Here is a 16387-nt window from a genome sequence, read left to right as displayed (position 1 = left end):
CATTTTTTTTTTTTTAATGAGGGGGAGAGTGTGGCATACAGGCCATTTTGATGGAATAGTCGGGGTAAATTAATACTGTTTTGTGTTTATTAATACTGTTTTGTGTTTATTAATACTGTTTTGTGTTTTGTTGTGTGTTATTTACTAGTGGTGTCGCAGGTTGACGTGGTTGCGGAACGGTGGGGAATGTGCTTTTTTTTTCTAACGGCTGTTAGGAACGAGACCGCTAACGGAGTTACTTTGTAACAATTATTAAATTAAAATGTTGCGGACTCAATCTCAATATCTCTTTTGATTGTTTGTCACCGTTACATGTACTTTTAAATTAAATGAACAACAGTCTTTTCAGCCTCTTATAGAGATGTATGGTAGCCTTAAATTTGTTGTCTGTGTTGACCTCCTTAAGCACAGGTGTAACACAACAAAATGTGTCTCAGATTTTAAAAAACAAAGACTCAGACATCTCTTGCTGTACTTTTATATCCCTCTAGCTGTATGTTCAAGACAACTAATACCTCCCAAAATAAAGCCATAAACTAGTTCCTGAGAATAACCTTTGCCTTGAGAAAAACTAAGGAAATTGGAGACTGTGTGCCGCACCCAGGGTAGCTCAAGCTCCATTTATGTGTTTATTATTAACTCAGGTAGCTATCTTTGCAGCATGATGTTTCACTCTTTGTTCTTGTGTGAGAGAGTTCCTCTTTCTCGCTTGGCTCCTCCTCCCTTGCTGCCCCACCACTGAATGGGGCCTTTGTGGGGGCTGCTCGGCATTCCAAGGGAATTCTTGCAGGTGAGGGTACGCAAACGATCCTGATCCTGTCCTTTAGATGACTTGTTGCAGTTTAGTCTTTGCAAACTAAAAAAATTACTGCCAAAATATTCATGGAGCACTAAGCTGTTAACCGTTACTCATATCAAACGACTTGTAGCAACAACGAGGGTGTGATCAACACAGCAGGCAAAGTGGGAGGGAAGGACCCAGGACTTTTTCATCAGGTGAGCGACCAAACACAGATCTACTAATCTATTTGACATGCTCACTGGAGACAGTCCAAGCACATTTATGTAAGTTGTGCAGATTAGGACGATTACTGATTTTCAAGCAAATCTTTTTTTTACTTTAACTTCCTACCTCTCCTTGAAGAGACCTCTTAATAGCCAGAATGCTTTGGGATCTAACAGAACTGTTATCTGATGTGATTAAGTGCAGTGTATGGGTGGCATATTTAATAGACTGACCTCACTCAGACAGATTCCCAGACAACACCCAGCATTACCTGCACTGGGCACAGCGTAAAGGTAAGTGTGTGAATCTTGAGTTTAATATTTGTTACGCTGTTCATTTGTCTCTGATGATGTATATTTTCAAATCAGTGAAGAGAACAATAACATCAAAGACATAAAAGCATAAATTAAAAGATTTACTGTGGAAGAAATTATTACGTAAAGAGCAATTTGAGTTGCGTAGTGTTTTACTTGACTTTCATCAGACCTGGTAACCCATTCTGTATCTGCTTCAGCTTCTCTCCTCACTGTTGAAACTTGTCAAGACAACACCGCCTGCAGGTATGTCTGCCTTTTCCCATGCTGACTTATTAACCACTGCTGAGCTTCAGGGACATTTTCATATGGCTTATGCTGCCTTTGTAAATACAATTAATTAAAAATAAGCATTGATCATCTTGTCTGCTTTGTTAAGAAGCCCTGAATTCAGATATGAAGGAGAGTTTTTTTGTTTTTTGTTTTGGTTTAATTAGCTTGTTATATTTTTTCTGTACTCTTGTTATGGGCAGAGTCCATAAGAGGAAGGACTTTACTTCTCTTTAATCTCTGCTTCCATGAATTGTTCCTCACCTTTCTTTTTATCATTCTTGCCCTTTGATATCTGCTGGAGTTCTTTATCTCCAGTATGCTGGCTTCCTTTTCAACTTCAGGTTCTCACCGCATAGATCTGGTAACTTATTTTAGATCACTGGATGCCTCAAAAATAGGTAATTACAGGCTGATATCTAGTTTTAACTTGCCAGTGATCATAGTGACACATATAAACATTCTGCATTGTTATTATTGGACCACAGTACTACATTTGGCCCAGATGATCAAAACATACTGGATTACTGACTGGAAAATTGAGTGGGATTGTCTGCTACTGTGTGGGAGTGGTTTATTTATTTATTTATTTATTTATTTATTTATTTATTTATTGCCAGAGTCACAATATGTTGTCTCATTTGGTATTTATAAAATTGAACAAACAAAGATCACATGTGGGGTTCCTCAAGGCTCACCTCTTGGACTAGATTTATTTAACATCTATTTGCTCCCCCAGCTCAGATTATCAAGTAATCTGAGCTTGGTAATCTGAGCAAATATTGTGTGCTAATAGCACACAATATTTTTTTTTTGTGTGCTAATAGCATACAACTTTATATTTTTGTCACCACATGACGACAGTGCACTACGGTATTGTTTTTGACTTAAAAAATGCAAGGTTAGAATTTTGCTTTCTGTCATACTCAACAAGTTATGGATTTAGGCCTAGTTTTAAAAATCTATATTAAGTCTATTGCAAAATTCACCTCCCACTTTCAAAAATCATTGGCAGAATAAAGGATTTGTTGTCAAAACTGGACTCAGAACAGGTACATGCTTCAATCGCTCAGTCACTCAATCACTCAGTCAGTCAATCAATCAATCATTTATACGTCTTCAATACTGGTGACTAAAATCAATACATAAATGAAAACATAAAAAAACAGGCTAAAAAGAAGGTAGATTAAACCAAACAAAGCAAACATAATAGACAAAAACAAATGCGCCACCACATTTTTAAGCATTAAAAGCCTTCCTGATTTAAAAATAAAGAGTCTTGAGCTTTAATTTAAAAGAGGCAAAGTTCAGCTGTAGTTCAAAGATCTAGTCAAAGTGCGGCCACAGAAAAAGCTCGGTCACCCCAATGTATGTACTTTGTTTGTGGAATCATGAGTAAACACTAACTGTCTGACCTCAAGAACTTGTCCTGACCAAAAAAAGAGAGAAATTGATCATCTCACATCAGTCCTGCACTGATTGGAAGGACTTCCTGTTTGTTAAAAAATATAATTTAAAATCTTGTCAATGATCTATAAAGCACGGAAGGTTAGGTCATGAACCATCTGAACCTAACAGGTCATCCGATATGTGTACGCTCAGTGTTCCCTAGACCAAATCCAAACAAAGGAGATCAACATATTGTTTGCATTCTTCTCAGCTTTGGAACCAACTTCCTGAAAACATGAGATATTCGGAAATAGTTGGCTCTTTTAAATTGAGCCTGAAAATAAGTTTACTTTTGTAATTGTCTTTCTCACAAAAGTCAAAGATTATTTCATTAGTTAATTTCCACTATTTGCGATTTGTTTGGTATTAAGTTGCCTTTCACAGTTTCTTTCCTTTTGTGTTGAATTATTACAATTATTCTCTTGTCTTTCTTATCTTTAATCTAATTCTCTTCACCAATTTTCGCTTATATTTATTCAAAGTACATTGAATTACATTACACATGAATGCCACTGTATAAATATACATGCCACACTTTGTGAGGATTTGAGATAAACTTTCCTGATTTGGGATTTTAAAAAAGAAGAAATTGTCTTTTTCAGTCATAAATCTATTTGGACCAAAATATGCGATATAGCAACAACAAAATTTTTTATCTGACTTATTTTCTGATTAATTAAATCCTTAGGTCAAATTTTTTTAGATTGAAAATAAAAAATGTCATTATAATAAAAGAATTATGAACCTAATATAGTCTTCTCCGTAAAAATGTTTTCTTTATTTTATGTGAGAAAAATGTAAAAAGAAGATGCGTATTGTTTAAATTGTGCTTTCTTTGTTTTGTTTTTTTTTCCTCCACATTTTAGCATCATGTTGCAGACAATCAAAGACTGGCTGTGGTGGGAACGTCTGTGGCTTCCAGAGAAGGTCTCCTGGGCAGATCTCAAAGACAAAGAAGATCGTACTTATGCCAAAGCCTCTCAACTTTATGCATCTGTGCCCTGTGCCCTCTGCCTACTAGTTGTCAGATACCTATTTGAAAGGCAAGACTACACAACTTAAGAGTAATTGTGACTGAGAGTTCAGCCATTCCATCGTCTAATTTCAATATACTGGGATTATGTTGCACAATCTAAGAGATTCTAAAAAGTTGCTGCTGTTGTGCAATAAGGAAGGTTCACAGAGCTCTGTGTACTGTTTCAGATACTTGGCCACACCACTGGCTAAAGCTCTAGGGATCAGAGACAAGGTACGTCTCACAGCTGAGCAAAACTCAACCCTAGAGAAATACTTCTACAGCCAAACCCGGAATCCGTCACAGGTAAGTTAAGAGAGTTTATTTCTTACACACTTTAATCACAGGCAGAAATGTGTTGTGCTTTGTAGTTTTTGTAGATGTTTTCAATAAATAAAATAACTTGTTGTGGAAGAAAATAAAGAGAAAATAAATTTACAATATTGCTGCTGGAAGACAGCAGCAAAGATATATTGAGATTAAGAATCTCAATAATGTGTTTTCAAATAAACCTCCAGTGTTATATTAAAGCATTTACCCCCTTAAATGTTTTTGGCTTTTTGCCATATTTTAAGGTCTGAGATCATCAAAAAGATAAACTTCATATGATTATATGCAAATACAACATGCAGTTGATCAAAGACAATTTATGAGCTGTTTGGCTGAGCAGTAAGACGATTCTAGGTTCAAGTCCCAGACAGTGACCTTTTGGCAGTGATTTTGCATGTTATGTTATCTCCACCATGCTCCAGTTCTCTCCTGTGACTCTCCTGGACTTTCTTTCACAGTCCAGGATTTGGATGGAAACTGATCTTTGGTGTGAAGTGTCTATGTCCACATTGTTGTCTGTCTTTTGTGTCTCTGTATGCAGCCAAAGCAAACAACTGCTGTTGACTGTGCCCCCCTGCAGCATAACCTCTAATGTCAGCTGGACATTGTCCTTCAGAATTTTCTACTAGATAGCAAAATTCTGGAACCGAACCCTTAAAATTTGGAAACAAATTTTTTTACTTGACAAAATAGAAGAAACAAACAAAATCTCTAACTAGCTAAATACTTGTTTATGCAACATTTCTGTAAGCTGTAAATATACGTAGGTTAAAAGTCAGGGAAATCTCTCAAAATCAAGAATCATGTTTCACCTGCCTTAGTTATTGTAAATGTATACTATACTGCAGGTGCAACAACTTGATTCTAGTGTATAACTTGTGCAAAATTGAAGCGTGTGTATGGTAGTGTGTTTTAACACCTGAACTGTTTGCTTTGTGTCTCAGGCGGATATTCGGTCTCTGTGTAAGAAGACCGGCTGGCCAGAAAGGAGAGTAGAAGTATGGTTCAGGAGGAGGAGGAATCAGGATCGACCTGGGCTTCAGAAGAGGTTCTGTGAAGCCAGGTGAGTGTATGTCGACACAAAGATTTTTGGACAAAGGACAATAAGGGTCTCTATGTAAACATTTAACTTTACTGCTCCTCTGTTCGGCCAGTTGGAGATGCGGCTTTTATCTTTGTGCATTCCTTGGAGGACTTTTAGCCCTTTACGATGTAAGTTCTCAGAAATTTTTTTATTGTTATTTTCGCTTTCCACCTTTAATGTGAATTGATTTGTTATATGCTGGAAGCAGGTTGGGCAAAAAATACAAGATCCAAAGGCCACAAGTTACTAAGCAAATAAGCAATAATTTTTGCTTTTGGTTCAGATCTTTCTTACTTTCTTCTGTGTCCTGTTGCTGACTTTAGAAACCTTGGTTTTATGATCTAAAAGAGGTTTGGGCAGAATTTCCTAAACAGGTAACTCTATTCCCTTTTTTGTATCAGCATAGGCTGCACAAGAGTGTAAACAGTGTGATTCATGAAAATGTTTTATGTTTGTTAAATATTCCTTCAGTCCATGCTCCCATCACAGTACTGGTATTATACCTTGGAAATGGGCTTCTACCTTTCTCTGCTCCTCAGCCTAACGTTTGATGTGAAAAGGAAAGTGAGTATACAAGTGTGCTGAAGTACAAAATTAGCAAATCTTTATTTGTTTGAATTTAACTTCAAATGTTTATTAGATTTTATATTGAAGTGCTAAATCACAGTTCCTATTACATTCATAAACTGAGGAATGGAGGAATGCATGACTTATAGAAAAAAAGTAGCACATACCACTACTAACTTTATAAAATCAATGTTAGAGTTTTTCAAAATGCAGTAATGTTAACCTGTGGTTTGCATGCTGGCAGGACTTTAAAGAGCAGGTGATTCACCATGTAGCCACACTGACACTTCTGAGTTTCTCCTGGATTTCTAACTACATTCGTATTGGAACTCTTGTGATGGCTGTTCATGACTCTTCTGACATAGTGCTTGAGGTCAGTGCTCTCGTAATGCTCAAGTTGTAATGATTCTGAATCATAGTTGTTGCTAGAAGAAAGACTATTTGCTGATAAAGCAGTGGATATTCATGGTCTACGTCTGATATTTTGGAAAACAAAAGTCCAGTGAGAAGATGTTTATATGTTTGACAAAGCAACAACGGAGAGAGCCATAACTAAATGAATAGGAGGACCAGAGTGGGTATGAAAATGAGATACATTCTCTTATGCACTATAATTTGCATAATTTTTCCATAACAGATGTCTGCAGGCTCAATAATGCCTGTTTATTTACATAACTGCCTTTTTTTTTACAATTTAAAGTAAAACATTTGTTTTTATTATTTCTCTAAATCTGTGAATACTTTAAAAAGCAGAAAGCTACAACACATACAGTATGTTTATAATGTAATTGCCTAAAATGTCTTAGAAACAAAAGTTGGTACTGCACACAATTTTAGATAGATGGATAAAAATATTTATCTACAAGACAGCATGACATTATGTTGGTCTATTATTTATAAACTAACAAAAAGTCATTTTTTATGAATAAAAATCTGAAAGGTTTGGGATGCATATCTATTCACCTCCCTTTACTCCCTTTCTGCTTTGTTATTTCTCCTGAAGTAACAGTATACTTGTTATTCCGTTGAATCTCTTTTTTTCCCAAGAGAAACAATGCTCTTATCCCTGTCTTTGCTTCTTTACAGGGAGGAAAGTTGTTTAACTACGCACAATGGGAGAAGACTGCTAATGTTATGTTTGTGATATTTACAACTGTCTTCATGGTGACAAGACTTGTTATTTTTCCTTTTTGGTGAGTAAATTAAAAAAAATTGTTTGTGTAGCACATTACAGCTGGCAGCTAAGGGAGAATAACAAGCATACACATCTACAGGCTCATCCACTGTACATGGGTGTACCCACTGGAGAGGTTTGACCCCTTCTTTGGCTACTATTTCTTCAACATCATGTTACTGGTTCTTCAAATTCTTCATGTCTACTGGGCTTTTCTAATAACAAGAATGGCTTACAAGTTTGTCTTCAGCAAGGTATGTTCAAAATGGTTTGTGTGTATGTGCAGTGTTTCTCGGCTAAATGTCTGCCTCTTGGTTCTAAATCTTCTGTGTGGCATGTTTTCATCCAGCAACTGGATGGCGATGTTCGGAGCGATGAAGAGGAGGACGACAGTGATTCGCAAAAGAATATAAAACACAAAATGAATCATATTAATGGTGCCATGAATGGTGCCAGAGATCGAGCTAACGGTCACTAACTTATACAGAGAAAAGAGGAGCATCTACCATGACAGATGGACACTTTCTACTTGGAGTGCTTCAGTTAAAACCTTGAGAATTCAAGGAAGGGATATTGTATTTGAAATAACTGTGAAGGAACCTAAATAGTGTGATTTTAATTTAGCCCTAATTAAAATTTAGGATTAGCTCTTTCATGAGTTTACTTGTATTTTATGTGAGGGTACAAATTGGAGTGATCATAAAAAATACAAGGCTGATTTTGAATCTTGAAGTCATATGTACCTGTTTATGCTGCAGCAGTTGATCAAACTTTATGTATTTATTACATTTTATGACCGTATTCGTGTTTTTAGAACGCTGCAAATCAGTATTTATTTGTGTCTTGTTAATTGTTTGGAAGGCAGGCTATGAAAGATTGATGTCCTGTGTAATACCAGTACGCCCCCTAGCGACAGCTGGTGAGACGCGGTTAAAGCTCGTATCAAGGGAAACCGTCTCTATAGAAACCGCGTGTAGCTTAAAACTATGGTTATCGAAATCTGTTAGCATACTGGCTGGTTGGTGTGTGTTTGTGTGTGTTTGTTAACGTTTCATAGCTATTGTCAAAATGACTTATCGGCGACTGTATCAGCCTAAGGTGAAAACCGGAAACTGGTTTGAAGACCTGCTAATAAAGGAGGTTTGTGGAAAAGAAAATGAGGACATATTATCTGAGCTAGCCGTCACGTCGACATATTTTTAGCTAAATCAGTAAGGGTGTAGAAACGTGAAAATAAGAGTTAAGAATTTACGGTAAAGTAAAACGGTTTCAATTTATTTCATATTTTTATATTTAGCATTTCCATTAATGTTAACCTCATAGCTAAATTTTTTCAAAGCTGCATTTTAGATGTACACATTTATGCATCTGATCGTCTATGGTAAGCAAAAAATAAGTGAAACGGTAGTTTAAAAATGAATTAATTTGTGCATGATCAAAGTTTCTTCCAAATACTGCTTCGTCTTCTTTTTTTTCTTTTTTTTACTCAGTTTGATTTACCAGGTTGTGAAAAATGTTTTACTGATACAAATATGAAGTGTACATTTGTGTTCACCCTACTTTAATTTTACACCCCAAAATAAAATCCAGTGCATCAAATTGCTTTTAGACGTCACCTTAATTTTAAATATAATCCCCTTGAGTGGCTATATAAGAGAATGTATTTATTTGATCAATTTATTGACCTACGGTTAAAACAGGAAGCAGAAGGTTAATACATGTGAAGGTCCTAAAGTTCTTAGTCATTTATTATGATGAAGTATAAAATATTTCATACTCATGGTAGATATAGTTATAAAGTATTTTCTTTAAATTTGACCAACAAGTTTCTTCTGACTAGAAGTGATGTTAACAGTCCTGACTTGAAGCTAAAAGAATTAATCTGGAGATGGCATAGAGGCCTTCCAACCTCAATGACTTGGAGCTTTTCATGGAAGATAAATTATGAAAACAGCATTGGAAACATGCAAAACGCTCTCTAGCAATAAAAAGGGTTTGATTGCTGCAACGCAAAGACAGGTTTTTCCATTGAAAAAAAAGGCTTTGAATAATCTTCAGCATGAAATTTTCAAATAAAAATATTAGCAATAATAAGAAGACGATGAAGACAAAGAAGAAAAAATAAAATAAAGTTTTGATACAAACAATATGCTTTTTTTCCAATTAGAATTTTATTGGAATTTATTATTCTTGAGAAATCCACCTCATTTTCAGTGGTACATTTTTGATTGAATAGAATATAAATTATTTTGAATTTGACAATGCCATGAGTATGAATAATTTGGAGCTTAACAATATCTGCTGCATCTTTGCAGAGGGTATCTAAAGGAGAATTACACAAATACCTTGCTATTTCAGAATACAAAACAAAGCAAACAATAACTTTAAAAAAATAATTAAATAAAATATTCTAATATGACCAGTATTTGCATTGTTATTAAATTATGATCATAAATTATTTAGCTGAGATTTGTTAACATAATTGTCTGATAATGACAAAAAATATTCAGCTGGTGTTCAAAAAAGAGAAGGACATGGGAGAGCAGGGAAAGCTTTGTGAATCAGTTGATTTGGTCAGACTTCTTTCTCTCTTCAAGTTTCATACTTTTAAAGGTTTTTTTCTTATTCCTGTTGAAAATTCTGTTATGTCGCTTAATATTTAACCATCTATCTGAAAGTCAAGTCACATACAACTTTTTAACATTACATTTTAAGAGTACTTTTAAGTCATCTGTGGAATTAGAAATATATGTCAAGTCAAATCAAGTTTGTTTGTGAAAAACTTTTTAACAAAGCAGTTCAAAGTGCTTTACACCATAAAAAACATAATAGAGTTTTTACATATATAAGCAAAAGACCGGCCTAAGTTTTAAACAAATGTTGACCAAAGAACCACTTCAGGGTTTGAAGTTTCAGCAAAATGCTGGGCTGACCAGAGGTAAAAATAGTTCTCTTCCTCTCGCTGTGCACTTGCCAGTCTGACAGAAGAAAAGTTACCACCTGTTTCTCGCATCAAATACTTATCTCTACTTATTTTAAGACATTGTGAAAAAAAATACAGTTTGTCGTGGTAAATAACAGCTTGCAGGGAAACCTTTCATATGCCGTTGTTTTTTCCAGGATACAATAAAAGAATTTCTTAACAAGAGAGGGCGGGGAGAGCTTCTTTCTCAGAAAGTGGACTTTCTCAAACAAAACATCTTGAAGCCGGTAACATGAATCTAAGTTGATTTAAAAGTTCGAATGGTTACTTACAGGCATCACTGGTGATGAGGGTGTCTATCTACATGTGCAGGTGAATCTCTCTGCGACAGTCAATGGACAGCTACATTTTGGAGATGTTGTGATGTTGGTGAATGTGGGAGGAGCAGACAGGGAGCACAGCGCTCTCAGCATCAACGCCAATATCGACAATCTAGTAAAGACATCTCCGCCGAGCATTAAGATACCATGTGGGGTCAGCGGAGGAAGAGGCATTCAATCCTGCGTTCGCACTGCTTTTATCATCACCAGGTAAGCACCCAGAAAATGACTTTAACAGAAACTAAAGAGTGAGCACCTAGCTGACGTTGTCTGTGTGGTGCAGTGTTGATGGCAGTCCTGAAGGATCAACTCTGCATTTTGACCAGAGTTTTGCTCTCAGAACAACAAGTGGCTTTGCCAAAGGAGTAAGTAAAACCTTTTCCTGAAGCTTTATTTGTTTTAGCGTTAGTTGGTTTATACATCTTCTCACAAAATATAGGTGTATCTGAACTGATTGGAGAGTTATGATGCTTTGATGGTATTCAATAAATGTCATCAAGTTTTAAGAATGTAATGTTAAAACATTACAAACCTAAACTAAAGCTCTACTAAAATATGTTGCACTGTAAATCCTTAAGTTCAATCCATTTTATTTACATAGTGCACATGTTTTCTAAAGGCATTTGCAAGGCAATTCTTATAGAGAATACATAGTCAGTGCGGTCTCTTCATAAAAAAAGATTTAACTTCAACTGCACATATTCAAATCCAACCTTGCTATAAATTTTGTAAAGTTCCCTGTACTACAGCAGCTTTGCTAATTGTATCGAGTTGTCAAAATCAATGAGTAATTATATGGTAGATGTCTATTTTTAAAAATGGCCATTAAAAAGTTTGCAAAAAGCAGTAACCTTAGTAAGATAGCAATACATGCAAAAAAAAGTTAAAACAGACATGAAAAATCAATCAATGAGTAATTATACATTTAAATGTAATGGTAGATGTCTATTTTTAAAAATGGCCATTAAAAAGTTTGCAAAAAGCAGTAACCTTAGTAAGATAGCAATACATGCAAAAAAAAGTTAAAACAGACATGAAAAATCAATCAATGAGTAATTATACATTTAAATGTAATGGTAGATGTCTATTTTTAAAAATGGCCATTAAAAAGTTTGCAAAAAGCAATAACCTTAGTAAGATAGCAATACATGCAAAAAAAAAGTTAAAACAGACATGAAAAACAATATTGTAAACAGCTACCAGGCCTGGTAGCTGTGCCAGTAAAGAAAACCCCCCAAAGTTGTAGTTTTTGGACTGGCTTGTGATTATTAGAGTCTGGAGCAGATTTCTAACCAAGAAAATTGATCTAAACTGAGCTCACACAATATTACAGTTTCAAAAGGGAATTGTGCTGGTTTTCATGTCTGTTATTTCAACCGTTATTCTACCTTTTTTAGTACATTTAACAGGATAACTTACAATTTTTATTTGACTTTGGTGACTAATTTTGACCTGGTCAAATATACAGTCCTACAGTCCTCATAAATTTTGTTAAGAAGGAGCTGAACAATGTGGTTTAGTGAATTATTGCCTCAGGAAATAATCTTTCCACATAAGTTAAATTTAAAATGTTCATTTCCTGTTCTGTGTTAAACACAGAAAACACACATTATATAACAGGGTGCAGTTTTACTGACATCACACATGACTTTGGTCAGTTATATACTTTCATCTCAAGTAAGTTAAAACAAAAGCAGCTTAGTTTAATTTCTTTCTTCTACACTATCCTGTAATATATTTAATATAATGTAAAAATCTCAGGAGAGTGGTCCTTAATAAAACACACCAAAATTAATAAAGAAAAAGGCCTTGTCAGGAAAGTAATTATATTCAGGCTCTTGGAAAAACACATATTTTGTGAGCAAGTTTATTCAAGAACAAAGTGACTTGTGACAAAAGTTTTTTTTAATAATTAACACCTGAAGTCAGGTAAAGTTTCCATTAACCTTTGTTTCACCTGCAAATGGCTGCTGTAGCACTTGAACTCATTCATGATTTAGTTAGTTGTACACCACCTGCAGAACACCCTTGAGTAATCTCTTAGCAACCAGTCAGACACAAAGACAGGAGTTTACTCTGCCTTACAAATCCACGTAGAACAGAACAAACTTTTTATAGAGTAAGTTAGCTTAACTTCTAAGTGGGCTTTATCAGCTTTCTGGAGCTTCTGTTGAGAATCTTTAACCTGAAAATAACAAATATTTACAACAGTCTTCTTATCACAGATTAAAATGTGCTTTGCAAAATTCCTCAACACACAAAAAAAAAGAGAATTCCAGAAATAAAACAGTGAATGTATAATTTTCTGTAAAAAAAAGTCAACACTTCTTCTTAAACACTATCTTTAATCTGTCATTTGACCACTGCTTTTTTTCTGTTAATGTTTTGCCTCAGCTTTACTTGACCAGTGATAAACCGCGTTTCATAAAGGTACATCCACATTTATCATAAATGTTAGGTGAAAATCACTGAAACGAAAACATGTGCATCTATCACCTATTGGATTGTGTTTAATTTAAAGTGTGCAAAGAAGTCTGGCCTCCAAGACGTTTATCTGGATGAGACCTTAAGCATTTTGTCACGGTGGAAAATATCGCACTTCGACCCCCAGGAAAGATTTGAATCTGAGGGTCTGCCAGTTCCTGTAAGTTATTAACAGTTAGACATGTGCACTGCTGAATGCAGCATATGAAATGTTATGTAAACAAAAACTACCCTGTATTTGTTTTTGCAGGCTAACGAGAAGGTGCTGGTCGTCCACTGCATGACAAACCAAGGCCTTGCTGTTCTGAGTGAAAAGCAACTCTGGTATTTTATTTTTGTATTTTCTTTTACTTTCATTATAAACTTCACCTAAATGGGATATTGATATTTTACAGGTGGTGGTTTTACAGTGCTGGTGAAAATCCAGCTTTTACTACAGCAGCATCATCTCACACAAAAAAAAATTCTACAGATACTGGTCCGTTTGGCGACACCTGCAGAGCATACAGGGAAACTGTTGACAATGTGAAAGACATTTTGGTAAACTCGCGATCTAGAACATGGCCAAGGGCAGAACTGTGCAATAACCACAGGGTGAATTCAGATATATTTGATTTGACACCAGGCCATTTGTCATTGCATAAGTATGTATCGTTGCCTTGAAAAGTATACAGCAAAGCTGAAGATGATTTCCTAATGGACCCAAACCAACAACATGACTTATTTGCACCTACTTGCATATGTAATGTAAGGTGTGTCCAAATGTGGAATTTGATTGGGATGTACCAAGGAAATGTGCTTAAACTAATGTGTATCTACACATCTGTACACCATTACTTTTGATGCACATTCAGTTTCTAAATTTGAACAAACATCAGATTTCAGTAGGATTTTTTCTAGCCAAAGTTCCAGAAGAATTTGTCTAAATGCCATGTGTTCACATTTATGATAGCAGAAATTATGAAAGTAAAGTCTTCTATCTGGCATCACACAACAACTGCTTGATATGCAGGTGAAGTCTAATGGTTGTCATGGAGATTTGATGAATGTGAGAGGTCAGATTTTCCTGTAGTTCTCTAACATATTAAAGCAATATAGGCTTCCTTAGCACTTCAGAACTGGCAAAGGCTCATTTCCTCTATGCCACTTCACTTTGACACAGTAATTAAAGCAAAACTAACATGGATCAAGTATTGAGTTCAAACACTGTGCAGTAAAATTATTTCATATCTGACTTATTTTACAATGCTATTCAAAGTTACAAAGGTGCATTAGTACAGTGTAATGATATAATTAGTTTTGAACGCAAGCACTTCGCTGTGTGGCGCTTGCTTGTTGTTCTCCTTCTTGTCGCTATATGTTTTTTAAACTTCCTTTACAATTTTTTTCTCTGTGTGTGGTGGAAAGATGAAGATTGGTCCTTGTCCAGCGTGATGAGCAGTCTATTTATACCACAGGAAAACAGAAAGTCATAGATTATCAATTTGAATTTCCTAGAAACTCTGACTGATTTAAAAGTTTAGTGAAAACTTTAAAGAATGCTTCAGTTGTATTTGCAAGCAACTATTTCTTTTGGTGAAATAGTCTCCTTCCCTAAATAAATATTCAAATTAAAAGTTGACTTGTACCTCAGATTTGCTGTGTGCAGTTATGCTACTGCAACAAAAGACACAAGCTACTTAAAAAACCTTAAAATATAATGTAATGCTATTGTACTTTTTTTTTCTATCTCCGCCTTGGCAATGAACTTTATTAGTATTGAGTAAACTGTGGTACAAAGAAACTTCAAAAGGACACTGCACATTAATCAAAGCTGTAGTATATCACTTATATTTAAAAAAAAAATCTTTTACATATTTGTTTAAACTGCCACTATGTTGTGACTGTATAGTATGAGACAGATGATCTATGAAAAAAAGCAAGACCCTCTGCCTTCTCCCAGTGCTCCCAGTGTCCCAGTGCTAACTATGAACAACCAATCACAACCACAAGGACAGTCTTAGCGCTGTCAATCATGCCCATGCGCGCACTGCTCATCTCCATGACTCCCTCCCTACTGTCTGTTACGCAGCAGCTTCTCACCGTAAGAAGAGCCTGCTGTGAATGAGAAAATCTAGTTAGCATGGCCACAAATGACAGCGGATGAGCGATTTTCCTGTAATAGTGAGTTGTCTCTTCGCCGTTACCACATTTAGCAGCCCGTTCACCAGATTGACTGACAGCACTAAAACATCCTCCTGTCTCTTACTGGTTGCTTTTCATTGGGAGCAATGCACTTCTTCAGACGGCAATTGTAGCTCAAGAAATAGGTGAAGGAGATTGATCTTTTCATAGATTATCTCACTCATAGCAAACTGTCATGACATAATGATAGCTTTAGCAAATATGTATAAAACATATTTCTTATTAAAGTTACATACTGCAGCTTTAAGTCATACTAAGTAAGAAAAAACTCACTGGCACAAACAATAGGCAAATACAGCATGTAATTTAGATAAGGGGTCATACTGTGAGTCCAAAAGTTTGTGTTTGGCAGTTGAGACATTTTTGCCCTTACCAAGTGTTTAATGATTTCTTTTCCTTACAGGACAGCTTACGGAAGAGAATATGAAGTGGTAGCTCACACATTCCTTGACACCCATAGAGCTGAACAAGATGTTAATTTCTGGATCCTTGGTACTTCTGATCCTGCTGGGGATGGGCTTCTATTCCTGAGGCACTTGCAACTAGAGGTTCACGTCCAGCAGCCCACCTAGACACCATTTAGTTTTAATGGGCACAAACATCATAAACAATACCTGAAATTTCCACAATAAAGGCTACCTTCTCTAATTGAATCATAGCTTTTACTTGATACATAAGAAGCTTCGAGGCTGGACTCTGCCCATCGTGATAAGTTTATATGATACTTCCAACCACAAACTAGCACTAACGCTTTGTCAAATGTACTGTCTCTTCCCTTATTAAAATGAAGCAGCTGAATATTTTCATTGCAATTGTTAAGTGGAATTTTTCCATAGCATTTGGTCTAGAATATAATGACTAATGACAGATATAGTCACAGAGCAATTGCCTACCTCGGCATAAACTGAAATACTCTCATGTTTCTCAAACAGGTAACTGTAGTCATTGATGATTTTGAGACCAATGTTATTTGCCTTTTGCCCAGTGTTTAACATAGTAAAAAGTCAGTGCAGCCAATCAGAAAAATTTTAGAGTATTACTTGCTTCCTTCTACTGACAAGGTGTAACTATTTTGAATGTGATGTAGAGGCTCTCTCATTTTTTAGGAGGACTCAGTATCAGCTCCCACTGCCAACAGTACCTCCTTTAATGACCACATTGACTGGAAAGCAAGTGTACCTGACCTAAACCCCATAGAGAATCTATC

The 16387-nt window shown here is 35.6% G+C and overlaps 2 protein-coding genes across 6 annotated transcripts; both read left to right on the top strand.

Moving 5' to 3' along the window:
- The first annotated feature begins 692 nt into the window (after nucleotides 1–692).
- On the top strand, nucleotides 693–8808 carry LOC102234103 (ceramide synthase 2-like). Of its 5 annotated transcripts, XM_023352370.1 has the most exons (14): nucleotides 693–790; nucleotides 930–996; nucleotides 1249–1299; nucleotides 1521–1566; nucleotides 3906–4082; nucleotides 4243–4360; nucleotides 5329–5447; nucleotides 5539–5596; nucleotides 5792–5842; nucleotides 5940–6032; nucleotides 6280–6408; nucleotides 7122–7228; nucleotides 7310–7463; nucleotides 7559–8808. In XM_023352370.1, the coding sequence occupies exons 1-14, from the start codon at nucleotides 743–745 to the stop codon at nucleotides 7685–7687; spliced, it is 1347 nt and encodes a 448-aa protein (XP_023208138.1). In that variant the 5' UTR covers nucleotides 693–742; the 3' UTR covers nucleotides 7688–8808. The 5 variants fall into 5 exon arrangements, with proteins under 5 accessions (XP_023208138.1, XP_023208157.1, XP_023208151.1 ...); XM_023352389.1 differs by having other exon boundaries at nucleotides 768–996; nucleotides 1253–1299; XM_023352383.1 differs by having other exon boundaries at nucleotides 768–996; nucleotides 1211–1299.
- Nucleotides 8246–15986, top strand: cfap161 (cilia and flagella associated protein 161). The gene is made up of 8 exons (XM_005802034.3): nucleotides 8246–8349; nucleotides 10330–10419; nucleotides 10505–10722; nucleotides 10796–10877; nucleotides 12907–12942; nucleotides 13034–13156; nucleotides 13247–13320; nucleotides 15584–15986. The coding sequence occupies exons 1-8, from the start codon at nucleotides 8278–8280 to the stop codon at nucleotides 15750–15752; spliced, it is 864 nt and encodes a 287-aa protein (XP_005802091.1). The 5' UTR covers nucleotides 8246–8277; the 3' UTR covers nucleotides 15753–15986.
- The last annotated feature ends 401 nt before the right edge of the window (nucleotides 15987–16387 follow it).

Source organism: Xiphophorus maculatus, chromosome 2 (genome assembly GCF_002775205.1).
Source record: "Xiphophorus maculatus strain JP 163 A chromosome 2, X_maculatus-5.0-male, whole genome shotgun sequence".
Classification (NCBI taxonomy): Eukaryota; Metazoa; Chordata; class Actinopteri; order Cyprinodontiformes; family Poeciliidae; genus Xiphophorus; species Xiphophorus maculatus.
This window is presented reverse-complemented; position numbering and strand designations above follow the sequence as displayed.